General features: G+C 37.1%; 1 protein-coding gene across 1 annotated transcript in view; it reads left to right on the top strand.

Moving 5' to 3' along the window:
- Positions 1–14655, top strand: part of LOC149140946 (BEACH domain-containing protein B-like) — a 398071-nt gene that overhangs the window by 348427 nt on the left and 34989 nt on the right. The window contains 8 exon segments of the mRNA XM_089446434.1: positions 10634–11122; positions 11321–11534; positions 11751–11972; positions 12406–12900; positions 13000–13344; positions 13767–14219; positions 14357–14403; positions 14530–14623. Coding sequence (XP_089302560.1) covers positions 10634–11122; positions 11321–11534; positions 11751–11972; positions 12406–12900; positions 13000–13344; positions 13767–14219; positions 14357–14403; positions 14530–14623 — 2359 coding nt within the window.

Below are 14655 nucleotides of genomic sequence, written 5' to 3'. Positions count from 1 at the left end.
AGGTTGTAAATTCTTTTTCTGCAGAGAGGTGTTGGAGCACCTACAGTTATATACATAATGTGAAAAGAAACAGACTCAATGAAAACCGAGCAGAAAGCTTGGTTTATGTGCACTACAACTTGAGGTTGTTGAGTCATCACTGTGATCGGGCTAATGAGGATCCCACATATAAAATTTGGGACAATCACCCAGAGGATGACAATTTGGAGGATGGCATTGTACATATTGAAGAACTAGAAGAGGAACTTGTAAGGGATGAAAATGAAGCAGCAGCCATGCCACCTCCACCTCCACCTCCACCATCCAGTAGCAGTGCTCGAGGTCCGAGTCTTGTTCCTTTGTTGTTGCCACCTCCATCTACACCCTCGTGTGGAGGTTTTAGTTCTGGTCGTCGGTCTGTGCGGGAGACTCCTAGAAGACCACCACGACCTGCTTATACTCCTGGAGACTCTCGTGGCAAGGGCCACATGTAGATTTACAGTTTACTTGTCTTTTTTAGTTTCTATTAGACTTTAGTTTTCATAACTGTTGAGTTTTGAGTCCTTGACTCTTGACTCTTGACTCTTTCATATCATTATGATATTTTTTGTAAACATTATATCACCGTGACAATGAAAATTTGAAGTTTGAAGTTGGGCCTTGGCAATTATAACTCATTGGTAATGATTGTGAATTATAAATATGATGCTTTGTGAAAGACTAAAGTTGTTTCATTGTATCTCATTATTCATGTTTCATTTTATAAATTTTTAACATTTCATATCATGTTAACAGTTAGAAGTTAGGACTTAGAAATATCTTCGATATTACTTCTTGTAATGGTTAAACTTAGCTTACAAGTACAACTTTGGTGATCAATGATGATAAATGTTATTGAATTTTCAATTCTGAAAGCTTGAAGTTGAAACTTTAATATCGAATTTGATGAATCATGAATTATAAGACTCAATATGTTGCAGTTGTAATATGTATTTTACTAACTTGTGGACATGGTTGATGACGATTATAATTTCTAGATGATTGATGTGATATGGTTCAATGATCAATCTATGTTTTTTTATGTTTTTTATGTCTAATTCATCATTCTACATGTTTTTGTTGACATATATGTATCAAAAATTAAAAAATATAAAATATATATATATATATTTTTAAAAAATCGCTCCCGGATTCGCTCCCAAACCGGGAGCTTCTGAAAATGGTCGCTCCCACTCCCGTTTTCGCTCCCGCTCCCGCTCCCGCTCCCAAGTAACATGGATTTTATGGAAGCTAAATCCCTACCATTCAACTAATAATTATTAATAATTAAATTAAAATTCTAGATGTACTATTCCAAAACAGTCATGCCTATTATTATTATATAAGTTAAATATATATAGACTTGAAGAAAGATGGAACAAGATTCTTATCCATGGAGATTTACCCCCACTTTACCATGGAGATTCTTAATCTATAAATAAGCTTTGCTACAGTACCATGGGCCAATACCATGGCTTATGAATACTACATGCCAAAAAAACTATAACTCAATTCATATGACACTTGTTCATATGACATTTTTTTTTAATTTATCAATTTAATTAAAAGAACAAAATACACATAACTACATTTGAGATAAATCTCAACCTTTGATTTGTCTATATTGCTATAAGAGTATTCTGGAATATTCGATGGATATGACATTTTTTTTAATTAATCAATTTAATTAAAAGAGCAAAAAAGACATAACTACATTGGAGATAAATCTCAACCTTTGATTTGTGTACACTGCTAAGACTTAAGAGTATTCTAGAATATTCCATGGAGGTTAAATCTCTACCATAAACCTAATAATTATTGATAATTAAAGTAAAATTATGGAAGCCCTATTCCAAAATAGACATGTCTATTAGCATAAATATATTTTTAATTATACATTCTCAAGATATTTTAATAATTTTTGGTCTTCATGTTCTATTGTGTTTTGTAGATCAGTTGATCGTTATTGTTGATCTAGATTGTCATTGATGTCAATATCGCAATATTATGGGATACCAAATGATGATGTGAAGCCAAGGAGAAGCAAATTCGTGAAGCAACAGGAGCAACAAGCCAAGGAGGAAAGCCATCAAGGAAGCCATTGAAGTCAAGAACAGAGCAGTCAAAGAAGAGTTATCAGAGGTCACAGGAAGATATGCCACAAGAGCAACAATGATATCAGAGGAGCAAAGAAGAACACATCATCGGAAGAAGAGCTATTGGAAGAGTGGAAGAGTGAGAAGAAATCACAGAGAAGTCACAGGAGCGAGAACCCAAGAGTAAGAGGAAGAAGTCGTTGGAAACCCTTTAAAACACATATGCCCAAGAGGAAGAGCCGAGAGGAGTTAACAGTATCAGCAGAGGAACTTTATCGGCGATTCTATTATATTAAGTTATGTAACACTGCTCAAAATCCCCGATTGTGATATGCATTGTGGACCCGATCACTCAAATACAACACACCTCAATACAATATTGCATCCGCTACACTGCAAGTATTGAAGCCTTGTTACACTGAAATCCCCGATTGCGATATGAGTTACGAACCCGATGGTCCCATTACAACACGCCTGCTAGACCATTATAATACACCTTAATAAAATATCGCATCTGCATCGGAAGTTATGTATCACAAAGGAATGTCACACTTGAAAACTGTGATTGCGATATCATTGTGGACCCACTACACCATTGCAATACAACTCAATATAATATCGCATCCATAGCATAATCGCAAACCATTATGTTCACATAATCATGTTCCATTCAAAATGTCGATTGCGATATAATATGTGGACTCAACAACTCCATTAGAATACGCCTTTATGTAGTATCGCATCCGGCTATCAAAAGTTATGCAAATCATAAAGGGTTGTCACCATCGGACCGCCGATTACGATAAGACTTGTGAACTCGACCGCCGATTGCGATATTACTGTGGACCCAACGGATCGCTGATTGCGATATCACTGTGGACCCAACGGATCGCCGATCGTGATGGAGCTGTTGACCCGACGGATCTATTGACCACTGTTTAATATTATATCGCGTCCGCTTCATTAGCAGTATGAGTATCAACTATGTTACATCGGTAATGTTAAAAGTTGCGATTGCGATTGATGACGTGGATGTGGGACCTCATTGGGTACGGTCTCTCCTATGAAAGTTTCCGTAAATAAAACAAGTTTATGTGTAATTGGATGAGTATCCATAAGTCGGCCTCTCCTTCCAAATGAACGTGTCTTTTGGGTATTTGGGAAACCCATATAAATACAAGTTATAGTACCTCACCTTAAGCATCTATCTCAGTATTGGGCACATAGAAGAATCAATAGTTCACAACTCGTGAACTTAAAGAAACAAAGAGAGCCAAAGGTTGAAGACGGAAGCTGAAGATCCAATGTTGAAGAAGAAAGTCGAAGGTCCAACAAAAGGAAGGAAGCTGAAGGTTGAGCAAGTCTGTTGGTTGGGTTAATCTCTATAAAGGGCTCGTGAAGAAATAGTCACTCTTGAAGCAGTTATGTAGTGTAGACAACGATTTGTTACAAAGATCACAAAAATAGGGTGCAGTGTAATACAATCAAACATTTCTTGACAGAGTAAAACTATAGGGTCGAAGCCCTTAGGGTTGGTGCCTTGGTAAGATAGGGTCGGAGCCCTAGAGGTTGGAGCCTCATCAAAGTCCAAGTTGGTGCTTGGCAAAATTCATCAAATATTGTATTCAATATTTTTCTATATTTTAATAAAATCATTTCTTTGATTAAAATTGTAAAGAATCTAAACTGGTAATAATAACAATTGAAAAGAAATATTGATTCACCCCCCTCTTAGTGTTTCCAACAATTGGCATCAGAGCCAACTTCTTCAGAATCAGCCTAACAGCTGCAAGAAGGATTCTTAGTTACAATGAAGAATCAAGAAATGACAGGAAGGCTTCCCTTGTTCGATGGTACTAATTTTGGTTTTTGGAAAAAGAGAATGTCTTACTACTTAATGTCCCTTGGACCTGAAGTTTGGAACGCTGTTTTGAATGGGTATAGTGCCCCTCCCACTCATCCTACTGATCAAGATGAAAGGAAAGCATACATTGCAAATGCCAAAGCTCTAAATTCAATTACCATTGGAATTACTGATTCTGAGTAGTCTTGAATTGTGACTCAGCCAAAAACGTATGGGATAAGCTTGTCAGCTTATATGATGGGGACTCCAAGGTTAAGAAGGCAAAGCTCAGGAGGCAATTCGAAAGTCTGAAAATGGATGATGAAGAAGACATTGCATCATACTTCCTCTGACTAGCTAAAGTAGTCAACTCTCTTAAAGGATTGGGAGAGAAGATTGAAGAAAGCACTGTTGTTCAAAAGGTCTTAAGATCTCTCCCAGACAGATTTGACTCCAAAGTAAGTGCTATAGAAGAAATTAAGGAACTAGACACTCTCAAAATGGATGAACTTCATGGAATCTTCACTGCCTATGAGATGAGAAAAGGAATCCCAAGTTCCAAAGATGCAGCATTCAAGGCCTCAAAATCAAAAAAGGGAAAAGGATGGAATACCAGCAGTGATGACTCCAATGTTGAATCCGAGTTTGCGCAATTTGTACGAAGACTAAAGAAAGGATCCAAGCTAAAAGGTAAGCATCCTATTATTTGTTTCAACCGTGGAAGAATGGGCCATTATGTTGCAAAATTTCCTCATAAGCATGATGGTGATGATGAGGAAGGAAGGATATATGAAAAGAAAGGATTTACTAAGAAAAATTTCCTCTCTAAACAAGATGAATCTGATGAGGATGAATATGTGGTCATCAAGAAGAAATCATCCAAAGATATCTTCCATCACAAAGAAAGTAATGATGAATCAGATGAACAAAATGACTATGCTAGAAGCAAGGAAGTACTATTTATGGCATTCACTGAAGATGATGAACCAAGATAGGAAAACGAAGAAGATACAAATGAATTACTGATAAGTACCATTGAAGAAAATGAGGAGTTACGAAAGAAGGTTATCTCTCTTAAAACGGACAAAGAGGAAGCTAAAAGAAGGGAGGACATTATATGTGAAAGACATGAAGCTGAAATAGTATCTCTCAAAAAGGAAATGGAACAAATCAAAAGAATTTGGCAAAGTTCTCAAACACTTGATCACATTCTCAACACTCAGAAATCTCAAAGTGACAAGTTCGGGATCGGTTTTTCATCAAGTGCTAAGGATAATACAAGAAGCTATGTCGACATACTTTGCAGCAATCCAAAAGAAGAAAAATCATCTCATCAAAGGCCCGACTCAAATCCAAAGAATGAAGAAAGAGCAACTCCAAGAAAGAAGGTTTATTCAAATCATGGCTATTATAACAGGTACCAAACTATCTTTCTTGGGCATTGTTATTATTGTAAAAATTTTGGTCATCAAGCTAAACATTGCATGGCTCGTAAGAATGAAGCACCAAGATTGAAGGATAAAAAAAACAAACCATGTAGTCTGAAAGGTCAAGGAAAAATCAAGACCTTCAACTCGTTTGATCCTTTGGCCAAATTTGATCCGATTTGCTCATTATGTAATAATAATGGACATAGCGAACAAAATTGCCCCCTCAAAAGTAGAGAAGAAAAAGATGAAAATCCCAATATAGATAAATGTGGTCTAGCTCTATGTGCTCACAGTGAGGAAAATCTTTGGTTTGTGGATAGTGGGTGCTCCAGATATAGGATAGGCGACAAAAGGAAGTTTGTCTCATTAAACAAAACGGAAGGAAATGTATCCTTTGGGAGTGGGTCTGCCAAAATTGTTGGAAAAGGAACCGTTACCCTTATTAATGGAAAAGGAAAGGCTCAAATTGCTTTGCTGGTAGATGGGCTCAAACACAATCTTTTGAGTGTTAGCCAAATCTGTGATCAAGGACATAATGTTGTCTTCAACAGTAAAAATTGTCAAATAAGGATCACTATATACAACAACAAAACTTCAAAAAGGGGGTGGCAAGAAGTAATCTCTACATGAAGATGGATGAGGATAAATTACTAATCACGCTTGTATGTGTTGATGATCTGATTTTTGCTAGCAATAATGATGAAATGAGCCATGAGTTTGCTCAAAATATGTCAAAAGAATTCAAAATGTCAATGATTGGTGAGCTATCGTACTTCCTTGGACTACAAGTATCACAAACCACAGTAGCCATGTTTATCTCTCAAACAAAATATCTGAAAGACATGCTTAAAATATATGGAATGGAAGAATGTGCACCTATGAGCACACCGATGACCACAAACTGAAAATTAAGCAAAGATGATGAATCCCCCTCGGTAGATGCAACTCTTTACCAGTCAATAATTGGAGCTCTCATATACTTAACTGCTACAAGGCCTGACATTATGCAAGCAGTGGGAATGGTGGGAAGATTTCAATTAGCTCCTAAGAAATCCAACATGTTGGCTATGAAAAGAATTTTCAGATACTTGAAAGGAACTCCTGACTTTGATCTTTGGTATCCCAAAAGTGCAAATACTACAGTGACAACTTATATCGATGTTGATTGGGTTGGAAGCATGGATGATCGTAAAAGCACTAGTGGAAATGCATTTTTTATGGGAGATTGCCTAGTAGCTTGGCTCAACAAAAAACAATCATCTATATGAGCTCTACAGCTAAAGCCAAATATATAGCCGCAACTAACTATTGTACACAAATACTATGGATGAAGGAAGCCTTGAAGGATGTCAACATAGAAACTAAACAACCAATCACCATCTATTATGACAACACAAGTGACATCAGTCTCAGTAAAAATCTAGTGATGCACTCAAAGACCAAACATATACCAATCAAGTATCATTTTCTTCGTGAACAGGTGGCTAAACAAAACATCAAGTTGGAATATATCAATACTAAGGAACAGATTGCAGATATTTTCACCAAACCTCTTCCTTGAGGAGCATTTGAACATCTCCATCAAAAGATGGGGGTTATTGCTTTAGCATCACACTAAACCGATTCTTAAGATGCTGCATGATAGGGGGAGCAGTTTGACAGGGGGAGTCCTTATGCACTGCTTTGCCATTGATGTCAAAGGGGGAAAGAAGAAGAATATTTCCACCAATGACAAAGGGGGAGATTGTTGATCTAGATTGTCATTGATGTCAATATGGCAATATTCTGGGATACCAAATGATGATGTGAAGCCAAGGAGAAGCAGATCCGTGAAGCAACAGGAGCAAGAAGCCAAGGAGGAAAGCCATCAAGGAAGCCATTGAAGTCAAGAATAGGAGTAGTCAAAGAAGAGTTATCGGAGGTCACAGGAAGATAAGCCATAGGAGAAACAACAATATCGAAGGAGCAAAGAAGAACACATCATCGGAAGAGAGGAAGAGTGAGAAGAAATCATAAAGAATTCATAGGAGCGAGAACCCAAGAGTAAGAGGAAGAAGTCGTTGGAAACCCTTTAAAATGCATATGCCCAAGAGGAAGAGCCAAGAGGAGTTAACAATATCATCGGAGGAACTTTATTGGCGGTTCTATTATATTAAGTTATGTAACACTACTCAAAACCCCCGATTGTGATATGCATTGTGGACCCGATCACTCAAATACAACACACCTCAATACAATATCGCATCCGCTGTGCCACAAGTATTGAAGCCTTGTTACACTGAAATCCCTGATTGCGATATGGGTTACGGACTCAATGGTCCCATTACAACACGCCCGCTGGACCATTATAATACACCTTAATAAAATATCACATCCGCATCGGAAGTTATGTATCACAAAGGAATGTCACACTTGAAAACTGCGATTGCGATATCATTGCGGACCCACTGCACCATTGCAATACAACTCAATATAATATCGCATCCATCACATAATCGCAAACCATTATGTTCGCATAATCATGTTCCATTCAAAATGTTGATTGCGATATAATATGCGGACCCGACAACTCCATTAGAATACACCTTTATGTAGTATTGCATTCGGGTATTGGAAGTTACGCAAATCATAAAGGGTTGTCACCAACAAACCGCCGATTACGATAAGACTTGTGAACCCGATCGCCGATTGCAATATTACTGTGGACCTGACGAATCTATTGATGACTACTTAATATTATATCGCATCCGCTTCATCAACAATATGAGTATCAGCTATGTTACATCGGTAATGTTAAAAGTTGGGATTGCGATTGATCACATGGATGTGGGACCTCATTGGGTACAACCTCTCCTATGAAATTTTCCGTAAATAAAACAAGTTTATGAGTAATTGGATGAATATCCATAAGTCGGCCTCTCCTTCCAAATGAATGTGTCTTTTGGGTATTTGGGAAACCCATATAAATACAAGTTATAATACCTCACCTTAAGCATCGATCTCGGCATTGGGCACATAGAAGAATCAACAATTCACAACTCGTGAACCTAAAGAAACAGAGAGAGCCGAAGGTTGAAGACAAAAGCCAAAGATCTAGCATTGAAGAAGAAAGTCGAAGGTCTAGCGAAAGGAAGGACGCTGAAGGTCGAGCAAGTCTGTTGGTTGGGTTAATCTCTATAAAGCGCTCATGACGAAGCAGTCGCTCCTGAAGCGGTTATGTAGTGTAGATAGCAATCTATTACAAAGATCACAAAAACAGGGTGTAGTATAATCTAAGTTGCAGGAAACGGGTACGAAACGTGACCCCCCAAATTATGGAAACGGAGAAACACAATATATATATATATATATATATATATATATATATATATATATATATATATATATATATGTGCAATCATAAAGCATATATGATACATTCTAATTTATTACATTATGATTAAATTGTCAACTATAAGTCTCTAAATTTACATCACATTTACTCATGAATGATCACATAATGAAAATAGCAATATCCAAAATCAGCCACGAGAAATTTCTAATTTCTTGTCTCGTGCTTGATTGGGAGTCTCGTCCTACATAGTCAAACGACCTTAGTGCTCTTGATTAAATACAAATTCCATACCCTAGTACCCTACGTGCTCTTGATTATTGGGAGTCTCCCCTGCATAGAGGGGTCGGTTCTCTTGATTAAATACAAGTTCCATACCCTAGTACATGACAAAATCCAATAGAAACATTGCAATCCCCCCAATCCTAAAATCCTGAAAAACAGATAAGTCTGCTGGATTTTGAGTGAGATCTAAAATTCTACTTTTGCCATATGAAATCCAATGAGGGCAAAACCACTCTCAAACATCCTGAGTCAGTTCATGGTAATGTTAAAAATTTAAGTAAAAGCATGAAAATGAAAAATAAAGGAGAATGTCACTTTTACTTTAAGAATTTAACATTACCATGAACTGCATATCAACACTAGGGCCATAGGCTTGAACATTAGGCTGCCCCACTCAAAAAAATCCTCTTTTTTATAACTTGAGAGGCATCTAGAAGCATCCAAAAGATATTTTAGTCGCCCAATAAAAAATTAGAAGCGAAAAAATAAAAAATAAAAATACAAGAAAAAGTCAAGTTAGAAGAGGAAACTTCGTCATACGACCTGGAAGCTCGTTTCTGGCCGTATTAGCCACTTTTCCTCCTCAAGAAACAGGCCACTACAGCTGAAAACGAGTTTCCAGGCCGTACGGTACAAGTTTCCTTGTTTCCGTTTCGTTTCCGGCCGGAAATGGACCCTTCTCCAATGTTTCCTACAACTTAGAGTATGATACAATCAAACATTTCTTGACAGAGTAAAACAAAAGCATCGGAGCCCTTGGGGTTGGTGCCTCAGAATTGGAAGGATTGGTGTCCTTGGAGCTGGTGCTCCTAAATTCAAGGTTGGTGCCTTGGTAAGATAGGGTCGGAGCCCTAGAAGTTGGAGCCTCATCAAAGTCCAAGTTGGTGCTTGGCAAAATTCATCAGATATTGTATTCAATATTTTTCTATATTTTAGTAAAATCATTTCTTTTATTAAAATTATAAAGAATCTAAACTAGTAATAATAACAATTGAAAAGAAATATTGATTCACCCCCCTCTCAGTGTTTCCAACAGTTATGGGGTTTGACTTGGTGGAATCAACAGATTATGATGAAGTGGTTTGGATTAGATGAGTTACTGATTAGGTGTGTGAAAAGTGACGTCTTCAATTATGTGCTATAACCATTGGTCTTGTTAATAAAGATGTTTGCCACATTGTAGTGTAGCGTAGCTTATGGAGTGGTTGTGCATTTGAGAGAGACATGCTACTGGTGAGATCAAATTACGGTTGCTAAATTTGACTCTTGACATTAATAGTGCTAGAGTCTACCCATACACAACACAATGAGACGCTGATACACAGGAGAGAGTTCGATGGGGTTATATATGGCTATAGATCTTTAGGCTTTTGTTGGTGATATTTCATTTAAAATATATGTAATATGTGGAACAAATGGTATTGGTTTGATTCAGTTCAGTATTCATAATATCCGATAAATAGTATTCATTTGATTCAGTTGAGTATGCATAATATGCCATGAGAAAAAAAAATTAAGCCTTGAAAGTGAAAATGTTTTGCAGACATGCTTCATAGAAATCTAAATTTATTAATTAATTCCCTTGCAACATGTTGGGTTAACTTTGCTTCATAATGTTTCTTTTTACTAGGGCTGTGAAAAAATCATCATCAATCAATCAGCTTAGAGGATGGCAGCGATGTTCCTCTCAAAATGAAGTTGTCATGGATGACCACCACTGGCATTTATATGATAAGGTTTGGACACTTGTAAGTGAGATGAATGGAAAGGGGCCAAGCAAAAGAAGCGTAGCCTCAGCTTCAACAGGCCCATCTTTGGGTCAAAGGGCACGTGGTTTGGTAGAGTCTCTCAACATGCCAGCTGTAGAAATGGCTACAGCAGTTGTATCTGGAGGGCTTAGTGCAGTTGCAAACATTAGTACAAGTAAGCTTGTTGATAAAGCTATCCGATTACGTGGAGAAAAATGCCCAAGGATTCTATTCCGACTAGTTTTGCTGTACCTTTGCAAAGCTGATCTTGAACGAGCATCACGTTGTGTTCAGCAATTTGTATCTCTTCTTCCATATCTTTTGTCAACTGACAATGAACAGATCAAGAACAGGCTTCAGCTCTTTATTTGGTAATCCCATTTCTCATGATTCAGATTTACTTAATTAGGAGTTCATTTATTTCCAAACGTTCAATTAACTTTTAGTATGTGTTGCTGCATTTGCCTAGTTCAATTGTTTAACTTTGAAGGGCCTTGGGAGTCGTACCAATTATTCCAAGGGACTGAATCTGAATCTGAACCTAATCAATTTTTATTTGGTTTGAGCAGGTCATTGCTTGACGCGAGAGCACAAGTTGGGAGTCAAGATGATGGTGCACGTTTTCATGTTATATCTCATTTGATACGAGAAACTGTAAAGTATGGTAAGAGCATGCTAGCCACGAGCATTGCAGACAGAGACAACTTGGAGGATCCAAGCAGCAGTCTGAGTGAAGCAGGGTCTGTTAACAGTCTACTGCAGAAGGATAGAGTTGTTGCAGCGGTATGCAGACATAAATGAAGTTGTGATGTTGCCAATAGATGAACTCTTCAATAAACTTAGATCCCATGCAATGTGCAATACTTGAATTTATTTATTATAATAGCACATAAAGTATTACTGTTGAAGAAACAATCATCTTCTGAGTATTTCTATGATTTATATTTTTCATTTTATGTTTTCTAGAAGTCTATAAGGGTCTCCAAACGTTTTCTCCAGGTGAAAGATGAAACAAACTACATAAAATCATCCATTGAAGAGCGCCTAAAGCAAGTGCAGGAACTACGTTCAGAGCTGGATGAGATATCTTATCTGGAACAGCAGCAGAAGAAAGCTTTTGAGGATGAGCTGCAGAGTAACTTGAGCATGATTTTTTCAAGTGATGGAAACCGCCGAAGTGCATCACGGCTTACTTACGATGAAGATCAGCAATCCGTAGCTGTAAGATAACATTTTCATTACATGGATTAAGTTTCACATAGACATTGCTTGTAGATATGTTCTTTTTGACTAGTCATAGTATATACTAGAAACTCTGTGTGCAATGTTTGGCTCTTTTGTAATAAATTAGACATGCTTGGAGACATCAGCAGGTAAATAGTATGATATCTTACATTTATACTTGCAGAAGTATACTCTTATATTTGTATGATCTTAGCACTATTTATCCAACTATTCATTGTCAATACTATAATTGAATACATTGGATGTTTCCAAGTGAAAGACAATGTTGGTTCTATAAGCCAGTTGCATCTCTAGCATACTAGTTAGTAATGACATGGTACCTCATTAAATCCTTCAAAATTTATAGAGAATGGGGTCTACTTATCCAGGATACATGAATTTCTTCTCATTTCAGTATGCTATTTTTCAGGACAAGTGGTGCCACATGTTTAGGGAACTGACTGATGAAAGAGGGCCATGGTCAGCTACCCCTTTCCCAAACAATACCTTGACATGGTGGAAGCTTGATAGAACAGAGGATCCATACCGTCGTAGGCTGAAACTCAAAAGGAACTATAATTTTGATGAGCATCTTTGTAATCCTCCATTTGCATGTGCCACAAGTGATTCTGAAACAAGCGAACATACTGGTGATCTGCTCTCTAATGAGAGAGACCATGTTCTTGGTGAAGTCAAAAGTTTCCTGCTCAAGGGTTTGAGAGGAATTAGCGAAGAGGAAATTTTAGATCTTCCTTCAAATGAAGATGATGAACCCTCCACTGCTGATTCAACTAGCAGTGAAATCAATGCTTCTTTACATCAAAATATTGAACAAGTGGATCATACTGAAGATAAAGGAGATAATGATTTTTCACAGAATAGGCAGGATCAGACCTCCAGCTACTTAGTGACAGGAGAGGATGAGGTATACTTTACATGCATATACTCTCATGTTTATAAATGTCTTCAAGGTGGGCGTGACACGGTATGGTAGGTTTTAACATATAATATATTGTCTTTGCAGGTTCTCCTTTCAGTTTCATGTATCCTTGTCACACCAAAGAGGAAAATGGCAGGCCATTTGGATGTTATGAAAAATTCTTTGCACTTCTATGCCGAATTTGTGGTGGAGGGAACAGGCGGATCACGCGTTTTTAATAGTTCAGGTGGTTTAAATTATCCTAATAACCCCGAAGCAGGCCACACAGAAAAAGCAGCAAAACCAAAGGCGTGTAAAAGCATAGGCCGCACTAATATAGACAGTGAGAAGGGAAATCCTATGGAGAGACTTGATCCTGTTCAGCAACGGGCTTTCTCTGGCAAGCAACCGAAGGATGTCAAACGGCATAGGCGATGGGATCTTTGTAAGGTAAATGTGATGGAAATTGGATGCAAATACTTGCTTTTAGTTTAGGCTTTGCATCAAGCAAAATTTTACTGGCTAATATTTGCCATCTGGCCAATTCTATATATATATATCAAATCAAATTATTTTATGTGAGAAAATTGACATCTTTTTGAAATACATAAGATTAAGATTCATAGAGGGTATGAAATTTTTAAAATAAATCTTTATATTTAAAATAAATATATATCAAATCAAATTATCTAATGTGAGAAATTTGGCATATTTTTGAAATACATAAGATTTTTAGAGTATGAATTTTTAAAATAAGTCTTTATATTTTAAGAGTTACAAAGACTTGCTAAGGTTTGTGCACTTACAAGAAAATCACTCCAGCTTAAAAGTTTCCCTGCCTTGAATCTAATCTTTCGTTGAAGTGATTGCAGGTCAAAGCTGTACATTGGACGCGATATTTACTACAATATACAGCGATTGAAATCCTCTTCATTAATTCAATTTCTCCAGTTTTTATGAATTTTGGTTCACATAAGCGGGCCAAAGAAGTTGGGAGACAGATAGTCTCCTTAAGGAATGAGGCACTTTTTCCAAAATCAAGTGCAAAAAACAGGGATGAAATTATTCATTTTGTTGACAAACGATTAGCTATTGAGATGGCTGAAAGTGCAAGAGATGTTTGGCGGAGACGAGAAATCAGTAATTTTGAATATCTGATGCTTTTGAACACCCTTGCAGGAAGATCATACAACGATCTGACCCAGTATCCTGTGTTTCCATGGGTTTTGGCTGACTACACTTCTCAGAATCTTGACTTCAATAAATCAACAACCTTCCGCGACCTTTCTAAGCCCGTTGGTGCTTTGGATCCAAAGCGATTTGAGGTCAAATGGAATTTTAAAAGTTGAAACTGTTTTATTTTCATACACATTTGTATAAGTGAATAACAATATTCATCTGAATATTACTTGCAAAAAAATTGAAAATTATATTTATTCTCATTTAAATGGCATTTTTCCAGGTTTTTGAAGAACGTTACTGTAACTTTTGTGATCCAGATATTCCAAGGTAACATATTGGCCATGCTCTCCTTGATCTTTTAGGCATTCCCTTTGGCCTTAACATTTTGTCCGTATCTTTTTTGAAATTTTGGCAATCAATGTGTTTAGCAGGCTCACTGTTGCATGCATGCAGGTTTTACTATGGGTCTCATTACTCAAGTATGGGAAGTGTACTTTTTTATCTACTGAGACTGGAGCCCTTTACAACTTTTCATCGTAATTTGCAGGTAGTTACTGCAATATTTTTTTCTGTGAATCA

Source organism: Pinus tabuliformis, chromosome X (genome assembly GCF_031772625.1).
Source record: "Pinus tabuliformis cultivar Carrire ecotype Pingquan chromosome X, CPIR1, whole genome shotgun sequence".
Classification (NCBI taxonomy): domain Eukaryota; kingdom Viridiplantae; phylum Streptophyta; class Pinopsida; order Pinales; family Pinaceae; genus Pinus; species Pinus tabuliformis.
This window is presented reverse-complemented; position numbering and strand designations above follow the sequence as displayed.